The sequence below is a fragment of the Amphibalanus amphitrite genome, unplaced genomic scaffold (genome assembly GCF_019059575.1).
Source record: "Amphibalanus amphitrite isolate SeventyFive unplaced genomic scaffold, NRLGWU_Aamphi_draft 000534F_arrow, whole genome shotgun sequence".
Classification (NCBI taxonomy): Eukaryota; Metazoa; Arthropoda; class Thecostraca; order Balanomorpha; family Balanidae; genus Amphibalanus; species Amphibalanus amphitrite.
The window spans coordinates 119700-147641 of record NW_024882028.1 but is presented as its reverse complement, the minus strand read 5'-3'; the positions used below and the strand labels follow the sequence as shown (position 1 = coordinate 147641).

Here is a 27942-nt window from a genome sequence, read left to right as displayed (position 1 = left end):
ATTGGCTGATAGCACAAAATATCGAAAATCATTTACATCTTTCACCATGACGTCAAAACATCATTTCCTATCAGCTGATCTCAAGGACTTGATTTCCAGATTGGTACTATAAAGTTCAACTAAATACTCAACAAGTAAATTCCTTTGGTATGGTAATTTTGCCTTATTGTAAACTTTTTTCGTTTGAAACAGTAATTTCTTACAATATTTAGCAAATTCTTGGAAATATTCCTTTCAATTAAAAAATCATCCAAAAAATGTTTCAGCAATCTGGTATGAAATACAGTATAAGAAAATTATCAACTATTCCTTGAACGTGGCTATCTGGCAAATGATCTGATTCAAGGGATTATTATTCGTAGTTTTTCGCCCTGTGTTTGTTTTTGGGTGTGTTCTTCCCGAAATTATCGCCCTGTATTATCGCCGGTTATCGTGGAAAGAAAAACTTGGAGCTTGGGACAACGCGCACTTACTCTTCATCCCTCTGAAACATTTGATACATCTTGATCTGTGTTCAACTTTGTCTTAGTAGTTGCTGCTCAAACTGGGACTGTCAATTAAGAGTGTTCCTTCGATCGGTTTTCATACTAATACCAATACCAATACCGAGTCGAGGAACAGAGGAGTGAGGTCGTATTTGTGGTCAATTGGAGTGTTTTGGAGCTGTTCATTTGTAAATATTTAAGAATCAAAGGTGCTTTGAAAACACCTTTTTCATATACTCAAAATGTCCACGTCTGGAGACTTCGGAAACCCCTTGCGTAAATTCAAACTTGTCTTCTTGGGAGAGCAAAGTGGTGAGTGACTGGGTACTTGTTATTTTCCTTTATATTTGTCAAATACTTCTATGTTATTCATTCAATGTAGTTATCCATTTCTCATTTTGCTAGTAATTAGCTATGGCTTTTAGGTAATTGCCGGCACAGGCCATTTTGCATCCTTTGATGGCACAAGGGGGTTGGTGCGACCCCCCCCCCCCTTGCGTTTGGCCCCTGATTGAGCTAGAGCTTTGCGGAAAAAAACGAGTGCATTGCTTGTGATGAGAGGATGCCGATGATACCCAATTTTAAGGTCCTAGGTCATCAGTTGACCTTCCAGGTCAGATCAAGGACCCAAAAGTCGGGGAAAATCAGGCCATGTTACAACATAATAAAGTGTGGCTGCTATGGGGTTTTCGAGGCACTGATCAGAAACACCATGTTAGTTTTGATCATAGATGATGTCTTCCTGCTTTTAGGCCAGGTTGGGTCAGGTCAGATCAGGTCAACCAGCAGCGAGGCTGGGTCTTTGTAACGTTCAACTGCTTTTGATAGCTTCGTTACATGTTACAAACTACAAAGGCACCAAAACTACTTTGTAAATGTTCAAATGGTTGCTAAATTTGAATTCAGCACCAAAAACTAGCCTAGAAACATGTAAAACTGGAAAAAGTGGACCAAGGTCATCAAAGGTCAGTGACCTGACCTGACCTTTTGGTGACCTTGACACCCACCCTAATGCATGGGACCAACAGCATAACACATGTTTGAATGCTTGAAACCACGAAAAGACTGCAAACATGAGGTTAATGTGGGCCGACATATGCCGAATCGCAATGCCGGCCAAACATGGTCTCGAGAAATGGGTCACAGGTCAAACGTCATTTGGGTCAGGGTCATGAAATTTTCAGGGTAGGTGTTAAGTTTATTAACTCGAGGGTACTGAAAGTTTCGTCGCGATCGGCCGCTCTTTACGCGAGTTATTTTCGAAAAATCTTAGGGGGTCGCATCACTCCCCCCCCCCTGTGCCGGCGAGGGTTAACAAGATATCAGAAAAATAATGCAGATAGTTGAGTGAGCAATGCATCATTAATGTTTTGTGCTTTTGTTTTTTCATGTATGTTATGAAAATACAGGGGAAATCACCATTCACAATCAATGAAGGCAAGCATATCAATGGCTATTTTTTTGTTTCAGTCGGGAAGACTTCACTCATCACCAGGTTCATGTATGACAGCTTTGACAATACATACCAGGTAATTAGAGCATTTGTACTTGAATATTTGTTCACCTATGCAGTGGCGGATCCAGGGGGCCACGGGGGTCATGGCCCTTGGGCCTCCCGGGGGTACCATCACGGAGGTTTTTTTTAATTCATCACGAAGGTCACCGACGGGAGCTGCAACCCAGAGGTCTCCTAAGGGGGCACCCTCCAGAAGTTCAATAGGAATAGGGTGCCGTTTTCGGGGTCTCCCGGAGACCCATTTCTGTCCCTCGCCTCGGGTGGAGCTATTTCCATCTCGAGATCCGCGGGGACACCATCTCGAGTTCTCCGGGGGCACTATCCCGAGTTCTCCGTGGGCACCATCCCAAGGTCGGAGGGGGCACCATCTCGAGGGTCCGGGGGCACCATCCCGAGGTCTTTGGTGGCACCATCGCGAGGTCTGGGACCTGGTTGCACCATCGCGAGGCCTGGGGGCACCATCCCGAAGTATCCGGGGGCACCATCCCGAAGTCTGTTCCAGGGGGTACCAAATGCCAGGGGGCACCACAATACCGTATGCCCCCCCCCCTGACGAAATCCTGGATCCGCCACTGCGCCTATGTCATTGTTTCCATATAAAATGTAAATGTCCAAATATATCTTTGCATTGTGTCTCATTAGTGATGATCCAATGTGTTAACTCCATTCATGTGCAACATTATGAGAAAAGTATAGGAACGTCATTTATGAGTTTGTACGTATTTTCCATGATCACACCCTAAAAGCTAGAACAGACCTTTTATAAATGTAGGACATTCATTCATATTCAACTCACGACCTGTGCCTTATCATTCCAGGCCACCATTGGCATTGATTTCCTGTCGAAAACAATGTACTTGGAGGACAGGACGGTAAGCTGCTGCATTTTATGCATTTTATTTCCAACTTCTTAATGAAGCAGATGCTAATGTTAGTATGCTGAAAACATAACTAACATATTACCAATTTCAGCACTAATAAAATTCTGATTCCTTTTGCATTTGTGTGGGGAAAGTAGCACTGTTTCTCACTGGTTCGGCCCTCCAGGTATTAAGTGGTTGGTTGTCAACATCACAATAATCGATATACATTGATGAATACGTCTAATGGCTGTTGAAAACCGCTGCCGAAATGTGTGCACGAACCCTCTTCTCATTTCTATTGAGTCATTTTACAGGAGTGTCTCTGTCATCCAAAGTTATTACACCAAAAGCACATGGGCTAACCAACCACTCGTTGGTGGAGGGCCGCACGTGCACGTTGGTTGGGTGTGTGCTGACTGCGCGCCGACTGTGGCTGCCAGGTGCGACTCCAGCTGTGGGACACGGCCGGCCAGGAGCGGTTCCGCAGCCTCATCCCGTCGTACATCCGCGACTCCACCGTGGCCGTCGTCGTGTACGACATTACCAGTGAGTGGCCCGAGGAGGTGTCCGAGATGGGTCGGCAACCGTCGGGGCCAGACGCTGAGCGCCGGAGAACGGCGAGGCCTTTGTCCCGCGACCGTTCCCGACTGTCATGTGTATAATTCCTCGTCATTTCGCTAGTGTGGTCTGTGTCATACCACCATCCTTGTCAGGCTTCTTTCCGAGTCTGGAATTTGATCGCCAATCCAGTCCAATCCAGTCCAACCTCCCCACCTCTGATCATGTGAGGAATCTCGCTAGTTTGGAATCCGACGTCGGTTCAGTTCTGTATCGCTCCACCAGTCTTGCACGATATATTATTTACGATATGTACAATATTTATCTCCGGTCCGCGTAAGGCAGCTGCCTCATGAGTTTAGTACGGCACCTCCGTCACGGTCAGTCCAATCCCCTCACCTGCTATCTTACTGTACGTTGTCTCTCCTGTGTGATGTCTCCCATCGGTCTTGTTCAGTATATCTTTGCAGACGCGTGGTACGGTATTTTCCCATTGTTAGTTAGATACGTTATCTGCCTCAATTACATTACGATCTCTTCCCATTCAGTCCGGTGCGGAATACGACATCTTTTCCGTCCCATTTGGTATCTCACTCTAATCCGGTACTGTTCTTCCCACCAGTCCAGCGCGATATATCCCACTCATCAGTCCAGTCCGCTATCTCTCCGCCGACCAAGTCCAATCAACCATCTCCCCGCCAGTCCAGCCCAGTCCACCATCTCTCCATCATCCAGTCCAGTCAACTATATCCCCCACAGACCCAGTCTGTCCAGTCCACTCCTCATCATCCAGTCCAGTCCAGTCCACCGTTTCGCCGCCGGTCGAGTCCAGTGCCGCGCGGCCCCGCCCCTCGCTGGCTGGCGCTGGGCTGCCGTTGAACGGCACACGTCGCGACACAATCGATACTGCCCGCCGACCCGGGGCCGGGCGCCGTCGGTATGTTCCAACTTCCAACCACAGCCGGCCGGGGGTCCGTCTGCGGCCCACTGTCTCCCGCCACGGACACCCGCAGGTATCGGGTGGCTGTCTCAGAGTCGGGCTGTTACCAATTGTCACCGGCTTCTGATAGCAATCAGTGACAGGTGTAGTCGCGAAGAAATCGGTACAGGAGAAATGCTTGAAATGAAGAAACGAAGAAATGCTTGCAATTTGCATAACGTTGCAATGTTCGCTACTGATTGTATTGTGCGCACGGGTTCAAGTTTCTTTCTTATTTTTGTCCGTGAAAGTTTATTTTTAGACTTTTGGAAAATCAGGATGGTGTTTTCGATATAGGTGGTTTTGCACGCAAAAAGAATGAGATAATAAATGGACTGTTAGTTTCACTCGAAAATTATGACATTCTTCGAATGCAACTGTATTTATCGTCGTACAAAACAAATTAAAAACAGTTCGATTTACTTCATCGCAAACGACAGGTCGATTTTTGTTCCGTTCTTGCATCGCACGTTTCGTCATACCGTCACCTTAGTAGCGTACTACCAAGCCCAAACTCGCTGTGCAAACCAGGCATTCAACATGCACCCAGTACACGTTCATTCAACAGCTGTTCACCTCGGCTCGGCGGGGCGCTCTGAAACCGCGGCCGGTTCGGGATCGATGCTGGTCTTCCCGGTGGACCCACTCCCTATGGAGATTGATCGTGGCCGTCTGACTGCTCCCCTCCTCTCCCTCCCTCCCCCTCCTCCCCTCCCCGTGACCAGGTCAGCCGGACGCAGGGGAGGCCAGATTCACGAACTCCAGGCTCTCGTGCGACCCTCCCCCGCCCCCTCCCCGTTCAGACCGGGCGGCGCCGTAACACCCACCCCGCCCGCCCCTTCACAGACGCCAACTCGTTCCACCAGACCTCCAAGTGGATTGATGACGTCAGAACCGAGCGGGGTAGTGACGTCATCATCATGCTGGTCGGCAATAAGACGGACTTGTCGGACAAGCGACAGGTGAGCGCCGGCCACCCGCTGGGTCCGCTGTGTTTCCGGCGGAAGTTAGCGGTCACGGGAGTGAGGAAGGGGACGGGCGACTGGTCCATGAGGGCGGGGTGGTGAATGGTGTCAAGTGTCTGCCGGGAGTGTGCGTGACTGGGAATGTGATCGGCTTGATGGTGCACAGTGCAACAAAAACATGCGAATCATGAACTGCTGAATTAAATACCAGTAAAACGCCTTTTGGGCGAAGAACGAGCGAGCGAGATAGTGAGCCATGCACGTGCAGAAGGGCGAGAGGGTGCTTCCAACGGGCTTGCGCAAGGCACCCTTCAAACCGGTCGCTAGCGGTGTGCCAAATTTGAACGCAATCGGCCCAGCCGTTCCTGAGATCTGGAAGCGGCATTCTGCACGTGCGCACGTGCAAACGGGGTCCAAAATGACTTTTGCACGGCACCCTACTAACTGATCCCCAACCGTGTACCAAATTTGAGCGCAATCGGCTCAGCCGTTCTCGAGATCTGGAAACGCCCCCTTCACGTGCGCACGTGCAGTAGCACCCTAACCGCAACACATGGGAATGCATTGCTTGGTGGGTACCTACCTGTATGCCAAGTTTCAGCGAAATCGCCCCAGTAATTACCGAGTTACTGAAATGGGAACAAATTTGGCACCTCTTATTGTTGTATTTTGCACGTGCACTGGGGGTGACCCACATGCATCGAGACTATCCTATTTTGGGTAGAAGGGATGCTGCTACCCTACAAAAATTACCGCAAGTCAATCGCCCAAGCGGCTGCTGAGATATGAACCTCTCAAAATCACTACTTTTGCAAAACAGCTTGAACACCCTTGACTTTTCACGTGGCACGTGCCACGACGGTCACTGAGATGTATCAAAAGTAGTCAATTACGGGGTAGAAGGGATGGGGCTACCCAACAAAAAAGACCGCAGGCCAATCGGTCCAGCGGTTGCTGAGATATAAGCCTCTCAAAAGCGTTACAGGCCGGGCCGGGCCGGGCCGGGCCGCTCATACTGAGATTTTTCCGTTATATTGAAAAGACTCACTTCGCTCGCTGCGCTCGCTCGCTCGTAATTATGCATGGCCTTTTAACTCTAATAGTATGGAGTCTGGTCTGGCTTGAATTCAGTCATAGGTAAACAATAAGCATTGCACTACATACGGTGCGTTGTGATGCGTCTTCGACAACTTTTTTATAGCTCTTTTTTTATTTTTGCTCTTTTAGAATCTTTATTTAAATTCAGATATCTCTGCACGCAAAGCGGGAATATCGAACCTGGAAATAGACCATCGATTATCTAATTTTTGTGGTTTTCTGTTTTTCTAAAGCATTATGAATTTCGTTCACCGGCCTCCGGGTCATTAGAATGTAAAATGTAGATGAAGATGCAAATGATCTCGGTTTAGGGCCCGTCATGGGTAACAGCTGGCGGTAATTGCGCCGTACGGCTGCTATTGTTTGTACAGCACTCTGGACAGTCTCGGCCGTCCGTGGGAGCCTTCACGTGTGGCCCATGCACGTTTCGAGACTGTACCTTTGCTGAAGGCTGAGTAACATATGCGTTATACGGTGTCCTTGATCTCGTAAATCCAGCACTTCCCAGCTCCATTAAGATTTTCCGCTCACATACGCACCAAAGGAATGTGTGAGAGGAAAGTTGTGTGTGTGTGTGTCTTTGTGTGTGTGCTAACCGGTTTCTAAGAACGGGTCAGGATCAGGTGCTATCTCGGGCAATATCTAACAGCTGACAAAGGGCTGCATGCTATTCAGACGAACGGTTAGTTTCTGGAAGGTCAACTTCTGAAGCCAGCCTCAAGCAAAGTGTCGAAACTGCCACTCACACCGTAACACCGATGTAGTTAACTGTTTCATAGTGCATCATCATGAGCAACAACTTCTGTTTCATTATATGTGCAACTTTGGAGAATCCATTGTTCTTCATTGAGCACATTAGACTGCTACTGCAAACCAAAGTCAGATCGCCTATACTCCGCGGCAGCTGTGCGGTATCACCCCAGCCCGTGCCATTGGCCGTCAGTCCGGGCCGGGATGCGGTGTTCTGCAGCACCCGTCCGTGCCGTGCCGGGCCGGTCCGCGGGCGGTGTGGGCAGCCGTGCAGTGTCGCTGGCTCGCTCCCCGGCCGCTGAGCCGCTGCGGCCCGGTGTGGGTGCGGGCCCGTCCGTGGGAGTGGCGGTCAGCTGTCAGGCTGCGCCGCTCGACCTACTGACCCGTGCTGTGACCCTGCCGGCCGGCCGGCTGCAGTCACTGTCACTGTGACCCACTGGTATATCCGTCCGGTCAGACTTGGTCGGTCGGCAGACGGAAGAGAGGAAGCGTTGTGTACCCGATGACACGGGTGCCGTATAGGTCGCGTAACACTGAGGAAAGTTGACACCAAAATGTGCCAAATATAGCGCAATGCTATCCGTAACCGCACATTGCTCAAGTTAATGAACAGTACCTTTTGTTATGACGCACACCATTAACGCATTGATTTATAGTGTCGCCGAGTCTGGGCCGGTCGTGCACCTCCTGTTTCGGTCGCTGACCTTTCAGTGTTGCTCGGATTAAAGCCATCAGGCCGTACATAAGGCGTTTCCCAGTCTGGCCAGGTTCCCGGATCTCCACCCATCAGCCGCCATTGTCGGGCGAGGTGCTGCACCCGGCCTCCGCCGGGCTGGGCCACTGTTTGTCTGGCTCCGGCCGGAGAGGGCCCTGTTCATTTCAGTGGTGTTAAATTTTCACGCCGTGATGACGCGGGCCCACTTACGTCACGCGATGCAGGAGTGGTGCGTAGTAATTGTGATTGTTGCTCTCACAAGCGGTCAGCCGGCCGGCCGGGTGTGCCCAGCGCCTGGCCTCGGCGTGACTTGTCATCGGCTGATCTCCCCTCCCCCTCCGCGCCTCCTCCCCACGCCTTGGCCACCTCCCACGGCCATTGCATAGAGGTGATGGCGTTGTAGACATGGGGGAGCTGATGCCGATTCCTGGAGATGCGCTGGGTTGGGTTTATTTGAGTAGCGTGGATGGGGAGAATTGTTTTGACACGCAGTCCGTACTGCGCAGTATTTTTGGCCGCCGTCAACGTACCGCGGCTCTGCTACTGTTACACAACGTTTTATTTATCCGATGGGTTCTTAAGAACTGTCTTTTGCAATTTTGTTTTGGTGACCCGGGTTGACCTCTGACCTTTTCGCTGCCCCTCGGCCCTCAGGTATCGACTGAGGAGGGTGAGAGGAAGGCCAAGGAGCTGAGCGTCATGTTCATCGAGACCAGTGCCAAGGCCGGCTACAACGTTAAACAGGTGAGCCAGCGCACCAGCACACCCGGTTTGGTGACGGTCATAAATGTATGCACACGCACGTGAACACAAAAGTTAAGCGTCGCAGCCTAACTTTGGCGTCGCTCATTTTTGTGTCGTGTTTTATTGGTAACACGCTACAGGGTTGGCTAGGCGGTTGTTTGGTTAGGTAGCGGTCCACCAGAGTGGAAGCCGGGCTGTGGACTGCAGGCTAGCCACTGCGGTGGGATGGTGAGCCTGTGGTCCCAGTCGGTCACACTCCACTGGCGATCCTGGGAATGTGACCGCAGACACCACGCCCTGTGGATGAATAGGTCGGACGGCCCGACAGACTGACAGACCGAGTCAGGGATGCTCCCAAGCGACGATGGCCACACTGACGCGAGAAAGGTCGGGAGGGCACGGTGAATCAGCTTCTTGATTTTTTTTTTTTGTGTGCTTGGATGAGGTTGTGATGGGCTCTTATTTGGATAGCGATAGCTCTTTTACAGGTATGTCGCCGATAGTATCACATTCCTGGCGACCAATGCTCCAATGGTCTCTTTATGTGCGATAAGCTCCTCTTACGTCGGCTTCAGATAACCTGAGCCATTAACTTACCATCTTACCTTCTTTACCATAACTTACCATCTTCACGTATGTATCACATCGGTGCAACCGGAACCAACACTGTGATGTGACATTGATCGCCTCGGAGTCGGGGGAGGGGGGGGGGGGGCATCAACGTAACCATTCCTAGACAACTAGGCTTTCCTGGCCCGTCTGTCTGCATGGGGGGATGCTGATGAGTGATGACTCACTGATTTGTGAATGAGACCATCCGGACGGACATTGAATGTAGTTCCGGCAGGCCGGCCAGACGACTCAGTGATATGATTTGTAACCGTGGTGGGTGCCGGGTGCGGTAAGAGAAAGTGGTTTGCTAACCGAATGTGCCGGATATAAAGGAGGCAGCTCTAAATGCAAAAACCGGCAGCTCTAAGCGGTCACATCCGGTCGGTTATGACGTTTGGTTATGACGAGCGACTATTCGGGACGCTGTTATGGGTAGCGTGTTTGCCGATCGGTCGGTCATCGAGTCCGAGGCGTGGCGTGTGACGTCACTGTTGACAATATGTATGACGTCATCGGTGACGAGTTCACTGTGTATGACGTCACACACTAGTCTGACGTCACCGTGTCGGTGTTTTCAGCTGTTCCGTCGGGTGGCCGCCGCGCTGCCAGGCATGGAGTCTTCAGAAACCAAGAAGGGCGACGACAGTATCCTTTTTAATCGCTGGTGGAGGTGGGAACTGTCCATGTTGGTTGGGTACTCTATGTTGGGCCGTTGTCTTAGGGTTGGTATTGATATGCTATTATTGGGTTTTATATCAAGAAGTACCATAAACAGTATACAGGGTGTACAGGGTGTAGTACAAGTTTTTTCTATCCCCTATCAAGAAGGTAGTAAAAAGAATCAAGAATTTTATCATAATCAATGTGTTCTTTTAACTTCCTTTGAAATGGTTCTTATTAAAGGGACCCTCCCACCTTAACATTAAATTTGAGTTGAGATAGCCAAAATGGGGTCCCTGGCTCACAATTACCGGTTTCGGCACTCACAACATCCAGAAATGCCTTAAATCGGAAATATTGAATTTCAAAATTGCAGCATTTTGATTCAGAGGGGCTAATGCATAGGAATACCCCTCTGAATATGTGACGTCAGCGCAGATATCTAACGATTTTTAAATGTTTGACTAAAACGTTTTGTAGCACGCGGTTGATATGCTGCTTTGCGCGCAACAAATGCCGCACTTTCAAATAAAGTCGCTTGGAACAACGGAGATCCCAAAAAGTAAACAATCGTAAAAGTCTAATATCTTGAAAACCAGTGAATATTTTTTTCGATGAAATTTGGTAGATATTCGTTTTCGCTCTTTCTGAACCGAGCGACATCACTTTCATGCCAATTCATTAACTTTTTTGAAGGTGGGAGGGTCCCTTTAAGTCTTCTTTTATTTTTGCTAAAAGCACAATCAAATAATTTGATCTCCGAAATGTAGTTAAAATTCCACACCCATGTCGCTGATCATTTTAAAATCAAACGTTTTACCGGCCGAATCTTTCATTCCCGAAATATCAATGCTAGGCTAGGCCATTGTTGGTATTGTTCCTGACAATATGGATGCATATTTATACGATTGTATTTTTGAGTAGTATTTTCATATCTTCATAAGCATCAGGTTGGCGGCACGCTTGACAAGAGGTCTTTTTTAGTAGTTTCCCCCGTATGGATGACAAATTTCCACTAATAAGCATTAAAAAGGTCCGCCGCGCATGCAGCTCTCCTCGCCGCTCTCTTTATCTAAATTTCCTACTTACTCTGTCGTTTGTTGACATTCTCTTGCGTCATCCGTTCCCTGTCGCTGAACTCGCCATTCACGTAACGCTTCTCGGCCCGACATTGTTCTCGGGGAGGGGGGGGGGGTCTTTTTCGCCGTGACTACCCGCGAAATGGAAACTTTTTGTTGGGTGTTTGTTTCAGTTGCGGAAAATTGTTGCTGCTTTATGTTTCTAACCTACTAACAAGCTAAAACGGATTTTTGTTGCGCTTTGAATGGTCTAGCTCTGTTGGTGTTGAAAGCTTGCTGTTTTTATTTTATTTTCATTTTGTGTGGATTTTTTTCTCCATAATTTCCTTATTTTTTGTTGAAACCTGCTGTTCTTGGGCCCTGTGATTTATAAATACTTTGTAATGATCGGCGTAGATCGATGCCTATCAGCGTTGATAATGGTCAATTCGCCCAGACGGGAAACCATTACTGGTATTCGGGCGTTCTGGTTCATAAGTAATTTATATGATGAACATCTGGGAACTCTTAACATGCCATCATAATATTCGACTATTCCTTAGGTGATAGCTGATAGTTCAGGGCTTGCGCTAAGTTTGAGCCTGGGTTTTTCCACGCCTGGCTGATTTATATCATTCGGATCATCATCACCCCGTTTATTACTCCAATGCACAAAACGATCATGAAAAACATCTGAGAATTGACACAAGAGCACGAAGTGCTTAATGCGGGGTACCAACTCTCAACTAAAGAAACAGAACATTATGGTCGAACGGATACACTATTGTTGGACCTTTTTACCTTGGGACACTATTGATTGGCTCACGTTCAGTCGGCTGTTCTTTCAGGAACTATCGATAATCGAGTTTCGTGAATGAGAAATGTTCAGAGGGCATCAAACACAAATGCAAAGCGTAGGTTATCTTTAGCCGGGTCATTGGGTTTTGGCAGTCTGGTCGTCGCCGGGCCGCAAAACTGGGCAGCCAATGTCGATATGCCATGGGACCATTTGCAGTTATGCTGTACCTGCCTTTCTCTGGAAAGGCCGGTTGCTGGGCTCAACGATGTGCGTAGGTCGCCCTGAATTTATGAATCCAACCTAGTTTTGCCCTGCATTGTTACAGTAATGGCTGCACCGGTTGTCTGGGGAAATTTGACACACATCGCACACCCGCCTAGTTTCGTTAAGCCTGTAGACTCTTCAGTCAGTTCAATGGAAATCTGTACATCGGAAGCACTCACTAATTATCTAGTTAGGAGAAGCACATGTTGCCAGCGATCAGTTTCAACATTAACTCGCACACCGCCATCCATTTGCAACTATGATGGGGTTTCACTAGCAGCTTTACATCCGTTGGGCTCACCGTATGTCCCAGCAAAGCCTTTCTTCAAACCGTCGGGGACAGTAAATGGTACCCACTTAATCCGTGCCAGAACACCCCCCCCCCTTTCTTCCCCGTCGGCAACAGTAGTTCTGTGGGACGGCGACCGCGGCCATCCGTAACAGCATGCCTCTCGGACTCTGTGGTTCGCGCGCCGACCGCTAGTCGGCGCTAGTGTTCGGTAAGTGGCGGCGGCGGTACCTTATTTCTTCTTTTGGCTCGTAGTTTTAGAGCAAACACTGCATGGCATGCTGCCTTCCTGCCTATCTTGTTTCTCTGTTCGTCCGTCTGTTCGCGGCCCTGCTCGTAGCATGTGCACGTCTGCTCGCGCACGCTGATTGCTGTTTGCGTGCTCGCGGTCCTGCCAGGAACGGAGAAAATGTGCGCGCGCTCACCGTTGGCAATTGTACCGGCAGGTAGCAATTGTCAACCGGTGTTCTGTGTACAACCAACTGCGGGTTTCATGGCTTCCAGGAAAAGCGTTGTTGCTCTAAAATGAGCTCTTTTGAGGTTCCTCATTTCAGTAGCGTCATTTCGGCAGATAATGTTCGTTTCTTTTATTCGCTGTGCGCAATGTCTTTGCACCTGCTGCTGACAGGACGGTTACCTACTTTTTAACTCGTATTTTTCGGAAGATAACCGGCCTCATGATGATCAGATAATTCATTACTTAAATTAAATCTGCTTTTGAGTTTATAAGCGCAGTGATATGCTCACTTCATAAATAGGTAGGTATAGCTGAGATCAGGGTAGTCGTGTCAGGTTATTAAATTGCTGCAATATGCGGGACCGGCACCATATTTTTAGTTTGCCCTTGAAAATTTGATGAACTCCCTTTGATGTCTCATATTTGTGAAGTTCTTAACATTTTGTCTTATATTTATAGTTACCACCGCAATGTTTGGTCTTCAGTGGCCTTTGTGCACTTTAGCCATTTGGCGTTCTGATTCCGTTTTCGACTCCTGTTGTGTTCTGATCTGCTTGTTCTGTTGATTTCCTTGATTTGCCGCTGTAGTGACCGAGGTGTACTTGGACAAAGATCCGAAGATCGATCTCACGCAGGGCAACGAGGGAGGATGCTCCTGCTGAGACTGCCACCTGTGGGCGGGATTGTCAACTTCAAGTGCACGAAACCGGCACTTTGGAATGCCTGTGGACAAAAGACGCTGTATGAACGATGCCCGAGCTTCTGGCATCGCCTGGTGAATGTGAATGAATGCTTATATGATTGTGTGGTACGCGCATGCGCGGAAGATTCCACTGCTGATGTCGGCTATTTTCTTATTTATTGCCAGGAGATCGATTGAGGTTAGTCGGTAATATTCGTGATAGAAGTCCCACTTATGGTATAACCAGCGTTCTGTTGTCAGTCTCGTAGACGGCTGCTCTCGATAGCTGTAGTGGGTTCGTTGCACTGAAATCATAAGCTAGTTGTCGTACGACAGTCAGGCTCCGCTGTGGGTCGCCCGGGTCTGGGCGGCCCGGCCGGCTGAGGGACTGACTGGTGTTCAGGGTAAGGGAATAGCTCGCGGTGTGCGTGTGTGAGAGAGCGCTGGCCGGGCGGCCTCCCGCCGCTGTGGAACGCTTCTGGCGGCTCGCCGGCCGGCCGTCCTGCATGTGCCGGCGTCACGTGCACGCGCCTTTGTCTGCCGCCCCTGTCCACTGCGTGCCAGTCCCGTCCACGCCGCCGCCGCCGCACTTTTGTAACAAATACAGATGTTTTATTCCTCAGCCCGGCTTGTTGTGCTGTCCGAGCCCGCGAACGGCGCTAGCATGCGCGCCCCTGGCGGCCGCCGCCCGAACTACAGAGCGACCGAGATGTGATGAGCAGAAAGGACAGGGAATGTTCGGCGATCGTCAAACGCAGACCCTGATAAACGAACTGCCAAACGGGGTGGGCATTTACTTGGTGGAAAAAGGAGCTACTCAGCCGATAAAAGAGGTGGAGGTCAAGTGGATAAGAGCCTCTGGAATTACGATCATCCCATGAGAGGATACTTGCCCTTGGTATCTAGCGTTCATTTTTACAGCTTTTTGGGAAAACATGCATACATGGAGTTGACCAATATTGTTCATTCTGCTTTAACAACAGTTGACTAGTGCAGTTGGTGGTGGCTCAACACTAATTGCAAAACTAATCAGCCTTACAAATAACGCGGTGCACCATTTATATCCATTCTTACACTGGTTATGGTCACCCAGGGCCAGGAGGTTGTTTCTGTTTCATATGTTCAAAGTCCCACAATAACAGGTGCACGGCCACTGAAAGCTATGGGTGGGTGGCGGTGACATATTACATGCTCTCACTTGACATTGGCAACGAAGAACGAAAGGATGGGATGGCATGAGTCACGGCTACGGGTTAACCCGCGCCCGGCTGGGGGTCCTGGATTTCCACGCCCTGCTGGGGGGGGGGTGTTTGAACACCCCCCCTTCTAACTCGGCTCCTGGGCCACGTAGCGACACGCGGAAGGCGGCGTTCGAAAGAGCGTCAAAAATAATGAGGAAATCACTTCAGTCAATTTTTTGGTCAGGTCAAAGGTCAGGTCACCAGAGGTCATTGAAGGCAAAATTTCGCCGATTTCAAGGTCGAATGTCGACAATTTCCAAGAAGCCAACGTATAACTCGGGAACCAATAGAGCTACAGCGGCGCGGAAAAGCGCATTCGATAGCCCTATTAACCAAGGCCGTATAAGAGAGGTAGAATCATCCCGCAATTTCCAATGGACCGGTCGCTAAGCATTAGCGTGACGTCACTGGTGGATACCGCGCGGCGCCCGGCTCCAAGCCGTACGTCGGGTACATTTGGCACTTTATCGTTGCTATTACTGAACGTAACGACAACTAATGACTCTTGATAACTTTTTTACTCACCTAAAGCTGATTTCCTTGCCTATACATTGCCGACCCGAGCCCCAGGGTTGACAATCTTGGGATATATGGGTCGGATGGGCGACCTCGCGACGGCAGAGGGAACGATTGCAATTGTTGTGTCCCGCACCGCCGATTTGCGTTCTCTATCTGCACCCGGAGGGGGGGGGGCAGGGGGCACGTGCCCCCGTCGGATCAGGGGGCCTCTCGGGCCCGAGGGGCCCTGCGACGCCAATTGGCGGCTGAGGGTCCACGCTGGCATTTTCGACTCAGAAGAGTCCCACAGGGCTCGAAAGAACACCTTATGTGCTCCGAATAGCCACACAATAGCCACACTTCTCTCCATAAGAGCCACAAACCGGCTTTTTATTGTTCCTTGTCGGTATTTGAGGGCCCCTTGCCGACCTCTGAGGGCTACTTGCCGGCCTCTGAGGGCCCTTACCGGCCTATCAGGGACCAGCAGCTCTAAGGGTTCCACACACGCCTGTGATGACCCCCTAAACCAATGGTTGAAGGCCCCCACAACGGCGCCTGCGAGGGCCCTCACCGGCGGCTGTGAAAGCCCCACAGCGGTGCCCAGCTGAGGGCCCCACACTGCCACCTCTGAGTTCAACCGACACCCCTGAATGAAGTTCCAAAGGCCCAAACCAGTGCTTCTTAAGGCCATATATCGGCGGCTCTCAGAGGGCTCAACGCCCGAGCCTCTGACGGCCTAAGACGGGACCTTCGCATCGGACGGCCCTCACCGGTGACTTTTGAGGGCCCCGCACCGACGACTCTGAGGGCCCCCACCGACGTCTGAGAGTACCTTGCTGGTTTCTGAGGACTCCACAGGGCTCCTGAAGACACCGCAGACCTCTCAAGGGCCCTTTGTCGGCTTATAAAGGGTTAGAGCCAGCAGCTCTAAGGGTCTACCCGACTGTGATGACACCACACTGCAGTGTCTCTGAGGGCCCGCAATGGCAACTGTGAGGACCCTCACCGGCGCCTCTGAGGGCCACACACTAGCACCTCAGAGGGCCCACAGCGGCACCTCCGGGGCCCTGCACCAATGCCTCTGAGGGCCCACACCAGTGCCTCCAAAGGCTTCATACTACCGGCGGCCCTGAGGGCACTACACCGGTGATTTTTGGGGGCCTACCGAAGGCACAACACAATCCCTTAGTCTCGCTAAGTTTCCATCCCAATCCCATACCGGCTTCTATCCCAATTCCGGCTCTAGCATTCCCCCCCCCCCCCCATGGGTCAGCGGCGCCGCGCCGGTGTCGGTGCGGGGGCCAGCGCCATCGGGGCGGCAGTCGGCCACGCGCACTAAATGGTTAGCGCTTAGCACCGGCGGCTAGCGCACGCCCGGCGTGTTATCGGCCGTGAGCCGCTCCAAAACGGCTGCAGTAACTGTTCGATATAGGCAGTAAGCAGATGAGGAGATGCAGGTGGATTGATAACCGGCAAGCTTTTGTATTTTACGAGGGCGAAGGGTCGAAGTCGGCTGCTAAGCCGTGAGCGGATTTAATCAGATGCCGGTTCACTATGACCTTTATCCTGGTCCTGGTCCGCTGACGCACTCTTGGAGAGCCGAATCACAGCAAAACTCCATCCACGACTGTATCTATACGGCTTACGCTTTTCTGGAAACGTCTGCGTTTGGCCTCCTACGGGCCCGGCCGGCCGGCCGGCAGGCCCCGATTGGTGATCCACCAGTGACGTCACTGGTAGTGTTAAGCTGATTGGCGAATAATACATGGGGAGAACCGAGACGACATCCCCCTGCTATTAACGTCCTTTCTGAGTAATTTTCTCAGATTTGACCTAACGTCAACGGTTTTGCCTGCAGGGGGCAAAAACTGCAAAAATAGCCGATTTTTTCGGAAACAGTTTTTCTGCAATAACTTTTGACTCAAGCCTTGTACGAGCTTACTTTTACCGGCATCGTGTTCCTCTCGTCAAGACGCATCGAATGAACTATAACTTGACCTTGAAAGGTCAACTTGAAAATTTGACCTCAGGTCAAGGTCATGACCTGACCGGAAAGGGTCATGTTGCATATCAGTCGATCCGTATCGTCGAGCTGAACACATCTAAGGCGTTTTCATCGCTCTAGCATGCCTCTATCAAAAGTTATTTGCGAAAAACTGTTAGATACTATTCGTGACCTGAGATGACCTCAGGGCATAAACAGGGGTCACGGACACCATTTTCATGCTCAGTGTGTCTAAACCACTTGTAATTCAGTGTTTGGGAGTGTTTATAATGTCTTTCGTCCAAAAGAGGCGCATTTGAATTTTCTCCCATTGACTTATAATGGGGAGGTCGCAAAATTGACCTGACCTTAGGTCATCGATATCAAAATTCTGAGATATACATTTTGTACATGCTATTGCTCTTAGCAATCGCTGAAAGTTTCAAAGCAATCGGTCACTCGGTGTAGCTATGACAGACATTGAAACTTTTTATGAGGTGAGGTCACTTCAAGTGACCTGGTGACCTGACCTTGAATGACCTTGGTCTGAAATTTTTACAACATGTGTAGAATTGATGTATGATAAGGTATACCAAAAACGGCGGCGCTCCGCGCCGCCGTTTTTGAGATATTCGCGAAAAACCTTAGGGGGGGGGGTGTTCAAACACCCCCCCCCCCAGCAGGGCGCGGGTTAAACGCTGTATTTTGTCAGAAAATAGTAAATATCGTAGCCATAAAAATATGTGATGGTTACGATGTTCAGTACAATTTTGGTGGTTTACTCAGTTAAAAGGCAGCTAAAAGGTTTTGTTTGATTGGCCTTCATTCCCCATTTAACTACCGACGTTCAGCCCATGGCATCAAATTTGTCACGGAAAAATGTTTTGACGGTGTGAACAATCCCAAAGTCCACAATGATTTACGTGTCTTCAGGCCTGTGAATGTGTTCTAAAGCTGAATTGGCATTCAAAAACGACCTCATGAGATCTTTTGTCGCGAAATGCGCTTACCTAATAGTGGGTCGAAGTCTGAAACGGCATGACTGAACAATAGCGATGAGAAAAAAGAAATCGGACGCGAACACGAAAATTGAACACATTTTTTGCTACATATTGTCAGTTAATGGTATTGGTTGGCCTTTGTAAACGTGTTGAGCTGATCGTTATTTATGGTCGCGGTTATACCGACGATGGCGACACCGTTCTGTTGGTCCCTGAGGTTCGCCGCCCACGCAGGGCAGCTGATATTCGGCGACCATTCAAAGGTGGTGGTCTATTGGCCCTCACCTCGTGTCAATGCCGTAGGCACGGTGATGGTCGGGGCGCTCGTCCTGTTGACATCATCGCCTTTTCAACGTTGTACGTCGCCTTTCAGGCGTAGTGGCAACCTGTCGGCAAACACATACACGCCGTATTCGAGCGAAATCCAAAATACATATGCTCCTGAACTGGTGACTGACAAAAGCCTTAGTTGGGGGCGCTAGGTTATTTCCATTGGGGCTGTCGTAAACCGTATTCTTTGCTCAAAAGCTATTACAGGTTTTGCATGGGCAGTTGGCTATAGAGGGACGCTGTTCAAATAAGTCTGGTTACAAGCACATTAACGCGAATGACGAATAAAGGCAGTAGAGTAACAACTAATCATACATCTTTCTTATCAAGCACCAAAGAAACGTGTCATTAGGTACCTACAGAAGGCCAGGTAATAGGGTAAGTATTCTGTCATGGGCACTGAACCTCAGTAGCGGCGGAACACCTTCAATTATTGGGGGGGGGGGGGGGCACTGCCGACTTTTGGTCCCATTCTTTCCATGCAACGCCCATAGGGCTAATGTTAAAGTGTCAAAATCAAAGGGGGACACGGTGCCCCAGTGCCCTCCCCGTTCCGCCGCCTATGCTGAACCTCGCAAATCGCTTCAATGAAAAATTCCTGAAGGTGCCGATAGAAACCAACCGGGCGCCGGTAAATGCTGTGTTTCATGCAGCTCAGTTTGGACTGCTAAGGGCGAATGTAAATCGTTTTCCTCTGCATGGTAATGAAATTCGAAAATGTCTGCTGGTTCTTACAGAAGCTATCGAATGCATTTAGGGCAAGCCTGAACACTGATACGCACATCCAGTACCAAACTAATCGTGTGTGCCGGCACAGCGCACTATGGTTGGAAACGGCCTCACGGATGGCCGGGGGTCAACGCGAAAAAATGTTTTGCCCATAACTTGTTAATGCGTAGACAGACTGCGATGAAACTTTGCATAGTTATACCAGTGTCTTTCGTGCATCATACAGTAACTCAGAAATGACGAGGTCACGTCACGTCACGCGTGTGTGACGTCATCATTGCAAGTATGTTATAAGTCGCCTATGTCTTTCGTAATGTTATCGATATCGCGAGGCATTTTGAACATGTTTTTAATACTGTTTTTACTGAATGGATATTGCTGTTATGCTTTAGGGCGAGAAATATCAACGTAGTGACGCACAGTGTCTTACTATTGGTCATAAAGGTTCAAAAATTCGGAGAAAAAGTATGAATGATTTTTTTTTAGATTAGGCAAAAAAGTAAGAAATAAAATGACGATCAAATGGCAAAAAATGCGTCAGATTAACCCGGCAGTTGCTGGGGTATTTCCCCACCCGCCGTTTGCCGGGGAGGGGAGGGGGCGTTTAACGCCCCCAGCCGATAACTCGCGAACAAATAGGCGCAGCGAAACGCACGAGGCGGCAAACGAAAGAAGAACGCGACGAGACGATTCACATGAATACTTAAAAGTTGAATTTCGAGGTCACAGGTCGGGTCAAGGTCAGGTCAAACACTTGAAATCGGGCTTTCAGTAGCATGGATTTTAGAATCTCGCAATCGGTGCCTCTCGTCATAAACTCTGACTCTGTCACAACTGTCACAACCCTTCATATAAGTGCTAAAAGAGTGTCAGATCCATGTAGGGGTCAGTCAAACATAGGCCAGGTTCAAAGTCAGGTCAATCAGGTAAGCACATAACCCCGAAAATTAAAACTGGTACCTATTCGCAGCCCATGACACATGTTTTATGGGTACTTTTGGGCGTAGAACACGATGGTGACATTCATTTTATCATACGAGTACGTGGTTGGCTGAAAAAAAAGATCAATTTCAGAAATGCATGCATCATGGTCGTGAAGTAGTCACGAGAACTTGCCAACATTCAGTTCAAGATTTTGGAAAATGTAGAACGATGATAAAAAACATAGATAGCCATTTGATTTGCCATGGTATTGGCAGTGTAATGGCGTTTACGGCACGTCTGTATGTCTGTTCTGTCAGTGGATATCCATATCCATACTCCAGGATATCCATACACGTCTGCACGATATCCATACTCCAGGTGCAGCGGCGAGCAGTTACTTCTTACGAGGGGTGCGGAGTCGAAGTCAGAGTCGGAGTCAGAGTCGGAGTCGGAGTCAGAGTCGGAGTCAGAGTCACCCAGAGTCGTGGCAACGAGCCAGGAGTCGGAGTCGGAGTCGGGGTCGGAGTCGGGGTCGGTCAGGAGCCCGCGGTGGAAGTCGGAGTCGGTCCGAATCGGAACAGCTCCATCACGACTCCGAAACACTGGCAGGGGTCCGGAGTCGGAGACAGAGTCGCCCGGAGTCATGGCAACGAGTCAGGAGTCGGAGTCGTAGTCGGAGTCGGATTTGGCGCCACCACGACTCCGCAACCCTGCTTCTTACCATCATTTATTAGGATAAGCGATTGCACGACTGACGAGCCGACCTGGTGCTAACGATGCGACGGGTAGGTACGCCTCGGGAGATGAAGCTTCACGGACGATTTTGCGCACAAGTGCGCAGTTTGATTTTAGGTTCCCCTTACGCAGAATTGAACAGAGATTTATTCTGCCAAAAAGCTCAATGGAGGTCGATGGAGAACTTTTTGTATGTCCAATGAAACATAAACGTAATTTTGCAAATGTTGCTGTGGTGACACTGCAAACAGAATGGAATGCCGTTCCTGATTTTGAACACGCATGGGAAAAAGAGTCACTCCACTCGATAGCCAACATAACAAGGATTATTTTGATGTATGGAAATCCCGTCTTACAACGTCATTGAGGTACGCCACACGCTATCATCAGCGCGGTTGTTTAAACCTTTGACGGCGCACCAAAAAAGCCACTATCAGAAACTCCCGATTCCACGTACGATAATGAAGACTGAATGCGCAACTAAATATTTTTTCTGCCCAATTCAAAACATTTCATCAATTTCCAACAGAATGACACCCCAAATATACAAATATTCCGAAATTGCCCATGGCCATCCGTGAGGCCGTTTCCAACCATAGTGCAGCGTCAAGCATGCGAAGCGGTCCGGTTGGAATATGCGAGCCCTGCGGTACAGCATACAGTTCAGGCGCACACACTAGTGCCATCTATGAACGATACAAGGAAATTGATAGGCAACGCCCGGGCGGAGAATGTGCGAAAAGCACGCCGCACATCCGCACATAGCGTTTACGTCTTTTTTAACTTTCATTAATGTCAGCATGCTACATTTTCTAAATCCTTCAAGATTTTGCTTGCGTTTTTCTTTTCATTTTATATGCTGGCTTGCCTGTGGGCATCGAGAAGCTTTTCTTATCGTTTTAGACCATAAAGGAAATCTAGTAGGTTAACGTTCAAAGCTAAGGGCCAGGTATATAACAAATTTAGGTTCTGATAGGTAAATATTATTTTAAAACGTTTTCGTTGAAACGCGGTTACGCGACACGCTGTGTCTACCGACTGGTTACGACTCCTTAACTCGAGTTCCGCGCCAGGAGTGGAGCTCAGTCCGCAGCCGACGGGCGAGCCCAAACAGGAGGAGGAGGGCTGGTGCAGCTGCTGAGCACAGACGAGTCCACTCCCGAGAGGGGGAGGCACCATCGCCGGTCGTCTCCGTTCCGCTTCTGGTGCCCTGCTGCAGGTCTCCGCCGGCGGCACCCACCTATTCCGTGGCTTTATTTTTTGTAGGGTGGAGAATAAAGCTATTGCAATGGTATGTGTGCCGAAAGCCTCCAGATTCTTCAGTTCTCGGTGCGACCCAGCGCCGGCGGACCGGCCGCTGCTTCGCCATTTTGTTACAGACGTCCGCGCGTGCGTGCCGCGTCGCGCTCGGTTGTTTGCGTATACATCTGCGTTGCGATGTTCTGTTTGGTGACGTGCGCGCGGTTCGGGCGCGCGTCAGAGTGTGCTGCACCAGCTGGTGTGACGTGGTTTGTGATGTGGTGACGTGTTTTCACACTGACGGTGATGATGTGAGCGCGCACGGCTCAGTGTGTGTTGGGAGGGGCGGCGGGCGGGACGCCGCGCGGATATCACCGGTAGGACGGGCGATGAGAGCTGGCGAGCTGTGAGCCACGCCGCGGCCCGACGAAACTGGTTGTGAAGCGAGAAACGAACACTGTTGTCCGCTTCTCTCCACCGCTTCGCAGCGCTTCACACTGGTTACTGAGCTCACTGGAGTCCGCTTTATCTACAACCATGTCAGACGTTATCCGTGTAGACCTCTCGGCTGTCTGTCTCGGGCTATGTACCAATGTAAATCATTTTTTTCTGTCACACCAGCCACGAAGAGGAACACTATGCATACCTGTTTCCGTTAGCGCGCGCTGTAATGTCGCACATCCTGTACTTTGCCGCCGGGACACTCTGCCTGCTCGTGTAAGCCACCTCTGTTCCTTGTGGAAGAGGACGAGAGAGCAACTCTGTTGTGCCGCTGGGTGGGTCGGCCCCCTTAGGTACCGTCGGCATTGCGGGCTGAGGCGGTACCTGGGGGTGGTCGTCTTGTCAGTGCTGTACCGGCCTGTTGTCACACCGCCTCAACTGTCAATAAGACCAGCGCGAATGCAGTGGTTGTTTTTGCGTAATGGTGGTATATACGGAAACTACTGTCATTAAAACAGTAAAGTTTTCCACGCCGCAATGCGAACGCGGAGGGAGGCTAGATGATTTTACTTCATATGTAAGTGGGAACTGACATAATGCTATAACGGAGGGATACAATCGTTAATCGCATAGTTATAGTAAAATCGGCTTGACTCATTGTTTACCTATATAATAGAGCACGCAACAATCAGGGAAAGATAGGCAGTTCGATAACCTTGCCGTTAATTCACAGACATATACGCTTTCCGACGACCTATTAAAGTCAAAAGTGGTCGCTTTCTGTATGTTTGTATAAATTATACTTTATAGTCTCTTTTTCGTCAGTAGGTAATAGGTATGTAGCGTAAATTGTATACTCTCTTGAGTTTGGGCGTTAAATCTTTGCCAACGTCCACCATTATAAAGCGGAGAATAAAGTTAAATTGTTAGCTATTCTAGTCATAGTCTGACTCACCTTCAACGTCTACAAATCAATCCGCCAAGAACGTAATCATTCAGTTAACCCTGTAACCTCAGACACATCCGCCCTACTCTTTCACAATCACCCTCCGTGTCGATGTTGGTAACTATGCTGTCACCCCACGAAAGCTGTGCGTTCCGGTTAACAAATCTCTGTCCTTGTGAGCCGACGGTCCTGACGTCTGGTCAGGGACCGTCAATGGCGACAATGGCGACAGCCGAACGGCGTCTCTGGCACAACCGTGAATTACATGTGGTTTAATTGAAACGGCAGTCGGCCGGGGTCCTCTGGGAGCGGCGGGGCTGCCGGCCTCGACAAACGACATCCTGGAGCACCGCGACGGGTGAGGAGGATACTTGACACATCGGTTAGTATTCGTTATGAAAGGTCGATGACTCGAGACTAGCGAATACCTACCCGTGTTTGTGGTAATTGAACGCATGAAACGCTGTTCCGGCATTGTTTTGGCTGTTCCGGAATTGTTTCTACAGTAATTATTGCGATTATTCGTTAAAAAATCTGAAAACGGTAATAATGAGTTGCCGAACATCTGAGAGTGTTACATATTTTTTTATCAGAAGCACTAAGGTGCAAATGAATTGTGTGCTGTGCTGTCCGTCTTCTGTGACAGAAGACGGACAGCACAGCACAGAAGTTCTGTCCCATTTCGGTGGTCCTATTTTCCATCTTCAATCCTGTTGACCTTTCACTTTGTAAAACCCGCAGTTCGGGGAACTCAGCTCAAGTCCGTTAGTGGATTTTACGCTCCTAAAAACGGATTTCAAACACATTCCGGCTCGCCATCCATCACACACGCGTATCTGCGCAGGGGAGACCCCCGTCTCCATCCGACAGACCGCGATCCCGTTATCGGCGTGGCCGCGCGCTGCGTCCCGCCGACCGGGATCTCGTTATTCTGCGCGGCGTGACCCGTTCCGACAGCACCACCGGACGTCCTCGGGGCATTTCGGCACACCGCACCGGCCGGCTCGGCGCCCCGGCCGCCTCTCGAGCCGGCAGATAAGATCCTCGACAAAACTCGGGGGGATTCGTCGGCTCTGCTCAGCCATTCCAGCGGACGGCAATGGGCTGGCGTGCGGCGCGCGGGTCGCGGCCAAATCCCCCGGGACGATAAAGCATCCGCGACGGTGAGAAGCGACAGAAGGAAGGCCGTCTTTGCGAGCTCGTTTGGCGGTTTATTCGTGGCGTTTAGAGTTAGTCGCACTGAAGAAGAGCCGCTCACAATTACCAGCTTTGTGTTGGGTGGCGCGTCGGGACATTTGACGTAAGCCGGCATTTGTGAAAATGAGAGAAATTCATAAAGCCTTCAACTGACTGGAACACGTGTTGTTTGCAGACCCTAGATGAAAAGTGAGGGGTAGATGAATAAATAAACTGCAATGAAAAGGAAAAGAATGTGAGAAAAATTATTTCAGCATAAAATACGAATTACCTGAAGTAAACGCCTCGTTGCAATACCTGATTGCGAACCTATACGATTTTCGTGCACTAGGTTCGTAGGGGAAAGTGGGGTAAGACGGGCACCTTAACTTTGGAGCCATTTTTCGGCCGGTTAGAAACATCATAGAAACGGGAAACTGAGTTAAAACCTTTTTTAGACATTTTATTTCCATTTGCCAGAAGATGAGACTTAGATCTGATTCAACAAATAAACTATTTTTGCAAAACCTTGCAAAAACCCGTCTTACCCCACCCCATGGGGTAAGACGGTCACTTGGGTAGGGCAAGACGGCCAGCTTCTTTCACCGACCAGCACAGCTCGCAACAAATGCCCGAGATTAGCCGCATTGATACAGTCGCTCGCAAGGCTATAGGTCGCTCGTTGGTCTCAAGTGCTTCGGAAATGGCAGTATACGAGTTTCGTGCAGAAGGCGTATGCTCGTATATAGGTAGGCCCTAGTTCAGAAGCCATGTAGAATCGTTTTTCACATTCATTATTCGAGAATATACTGTGCCGAAGGAATATTGCTAACATGTCTGATAGTATCGGAATCGAACATATTCATATAAGAAATGCTTTTTTTCCCACAGCAGCAAAAATATTTTCACCATTACAAACCCATTGGATTCATACAGGGTGTTTCATAATGAGTGTTCATTTTAAATGTACCATTGGAGGATCTTAAATAAAACAATGATCGATAATTTTATATGAGCATTGTTCCAAAAAGATTGGCCTTTTTATCTGTGCAAAAATTATCCCAAAGCATTCAGTCACATGGCCGCCATCTGCCGCGATGTCAGCAGCACAGATACGATGCACTGCGCCGTTCACACAAGAAGAGGCAGTTTGGGCAGTCGCAGAATATGGTAGGCTGAGAAACGTAACTGCGGTCCGCCGTAGGTATGGGTACCATTTTAACCTTCCAGGCGGTGGGGGGGGGGGCAATTTTTTGCCCCCCCTTTACTTTTTTCGATATATCTCGAGAACCGCTGCGCCGATCGTCACCAAACTTTCAGTACCCTCCCGGGAGCAGCTAGCGCACATGGTGACCAAAAATTTTTCCAAAGGCTATGATAGGTTGGCCGCTAATGACGTAAGAGTGACGTCATTTTTGCCATTTTCGACCCAAAAAAAGGTTTCGCGGGAAGAGCTGTCAGGCCTACAGCTTTAGAGATACAGAAAAATGTTTTAGACATAAAAGGTGTGGAATCAAAAGGGCTACAAAACTGCTATTTCGGTTTTTCGAATTTTTTGGATTTTGACCCCCAAAAATCAAAAAATAGATTTTTTGAATATAATAGCCAAAAAATCCAAAAAGTTTTTTGAATTTCGAAAAAACCGGAACATATGTGATAGTCCCTACCGCCTTCTATCTACATACCAAATTTGAGATCGATACCTCGTTTTTTGGCCAAGTTATAGCGAAAAAACTGTTCAAAATTGATGACGTCAAATTTTCAAACTCAATTTTTAGCAATTCTAGACCTCGTAGCGCAAAACAAAGACCACCATTAGACTCCCCGTGACGAGTTGCATCGAATCGATACCCATTTTGTGCAAAAATATCAACTTTGAAATTTGACCTTTTTTGACCTGACCTTGACCTGACCTCCACCAGAAAGTGACCTAAACCGTACCTGATGCTCTTATAACCAACACCATTGAGTTGGAAATGAAAAACTGGCCATAAAACATGCATCACATAACCTTAGTAAAGTTGGGCTCATGTGGTGACCCTTGGTGACCTTTGGTGACCTGACCTGTGACCTGACCTGGTATGACCAGTGACCTCTAATAGCAACATATGTACTAGACAACTGACGCCTTATCGCTGATTTTCGACAAAATGCGTTTTACTCGGTGTTATAGCGCTTTCCCTAGAAGCCCTGTGAACGGTGAAACATTTTATCTTTGACCTGACCTGTGACGTCATCGGTGACCCCGAGGTCAATGAAATTTGGTTTCCTTCGACAAATTTGACAGGGCTATCGAACGCCGTTTGAATTTTTCGGATCCGTCCAGTAGTTTCGGAGATACGGGGGGGGGGCAAAAAAGTGCCCCCCCCCCCCCCCACCGCGTGGAAGGTGGCTGGTAGGCCCACCGCCTGCCGGGTTAAGGAAAAGCATAACGTACCATTACGGAATTACGGCGCAACCCTCCCACTACACTTCTGGAACTGCAAAACACTGTGGATGCATTTGCTCGCGGGCTGAAGCCAGAGGACGTTAGGCAGGCGTTCGGCATGTCTGCAGGAGGGCCGAAATTTGCCTCCGCAGAAACGGCGCCAGTGCCGAAAACTGAAAGCATGCAAGTGTCTGAAGCCATTACGACAGAAAAAGCCATTCTTTCGCCAATACAATGGTATATCGCTCTATGTGTTATACATACAATTACTCAGATTTTGAGCCTATTTAAAATGCACATTCATTATGGAACACCCTGTAGTTTCCCGTCTTACCCCAAACTCAATGTCAGAAGTTCAGCACGATTTTTCTCTGTGGACAATTTGATGCAGACAAAGCAAATCCGCGGTAAATGAGCACTGGTGGTATATGAGTGTATCACAAGTGATTGCGAGTTTGTAACTCTATAATGCTGCACACAAAAGCTTGCACAATACATTATGGATGTTTTCAATGAAATGAGTGTTTTAAAGAAATCAAAATAATAGATTATCGACTGAACACAAACTCACCAGACTTCAATGGTGGTGTGTAGTGGGAAAGGCAATTCTGGTCCCAATTTTTCTCGCTCGTAGCGCTATTGGTTTGGTCTGCAGAAAGGGTGCCCGTCTTACCTACCCTGACCGTCTTACCCCACTTTCCCCTACGATCTTTCCATGATCTTACGGAGACATGCGAATCACGCTGATAAGTGATCAACCAAGAACCCGCGCCAAC

General features: G+C 49.2%; 1 protein-coding gene across 2 annotated transcripts; it reads left to right on the top strand.

Moving 5' to 3' along the window:
- Positions 1 to 327: 327 nt before the first annotated feature.
- On the top strand, positions 328 to 23080 carry LOC122393415 (ras-related protein Rab6). 2 transcript variants are annotated; one of them, XM_043389380.1, is made up of 8 exons: positions 328 to 797; positions 1956 to 2014; positions 2820 to 2873; positions 3305 to 3410; positions 5248 to 5363; positions 8584 to 8673; positions 9864 to 9930; positions 22010 to 23080. In XM_043389380.1, the coding sequence occupies exons 1-8, from the start codon at positions 728 to 730 to the stop codon at positions 22075 to 22077; spliced, it is 630 nt and encodes a 209-aa protein (XP_043245315.1). In that variant the 5' UTR covers positions 328 to 727; the 3' UTR covers positions 22078 to 23080. The 2 variants fall into 2 exon arrangements, with proteins under 2 accessions (XP_043245315.1, XP_043245314.1); XM_043389379.1 differs by lacking the exon at positions 22010 to 23080 and adding an exon at positions 13401 to 14116.
- Positions 23081 to 27942: the final 4862 nt, after the last annotated feature.

Excerpts from the sequence above, each read along its gene's own strand:
- LOC122393415 (XM_043389379.1), top strand. The coding sequence starts at position 728 with ATGTCCACGTCTGGAGACTTCGGAAACCCCTTGCGTAAATTCAAACTT. Across the intron at positions 2,874-3,304 it reads TGTACTTGGAGGACAGGACG|GTGCGACTCCAGCTGTGGGA; the intron begins GTAAGCTGCTGC and ends TGTGGCTGCCAG. Across the intron at positions 5,364-8,583 it reads ACTTGTCGGACAAGCGACAG|GTATCGACTGAGGAGGGTGA; the intron begins GTGAGCGCCGGC and ends CTCGGCCCTCAG.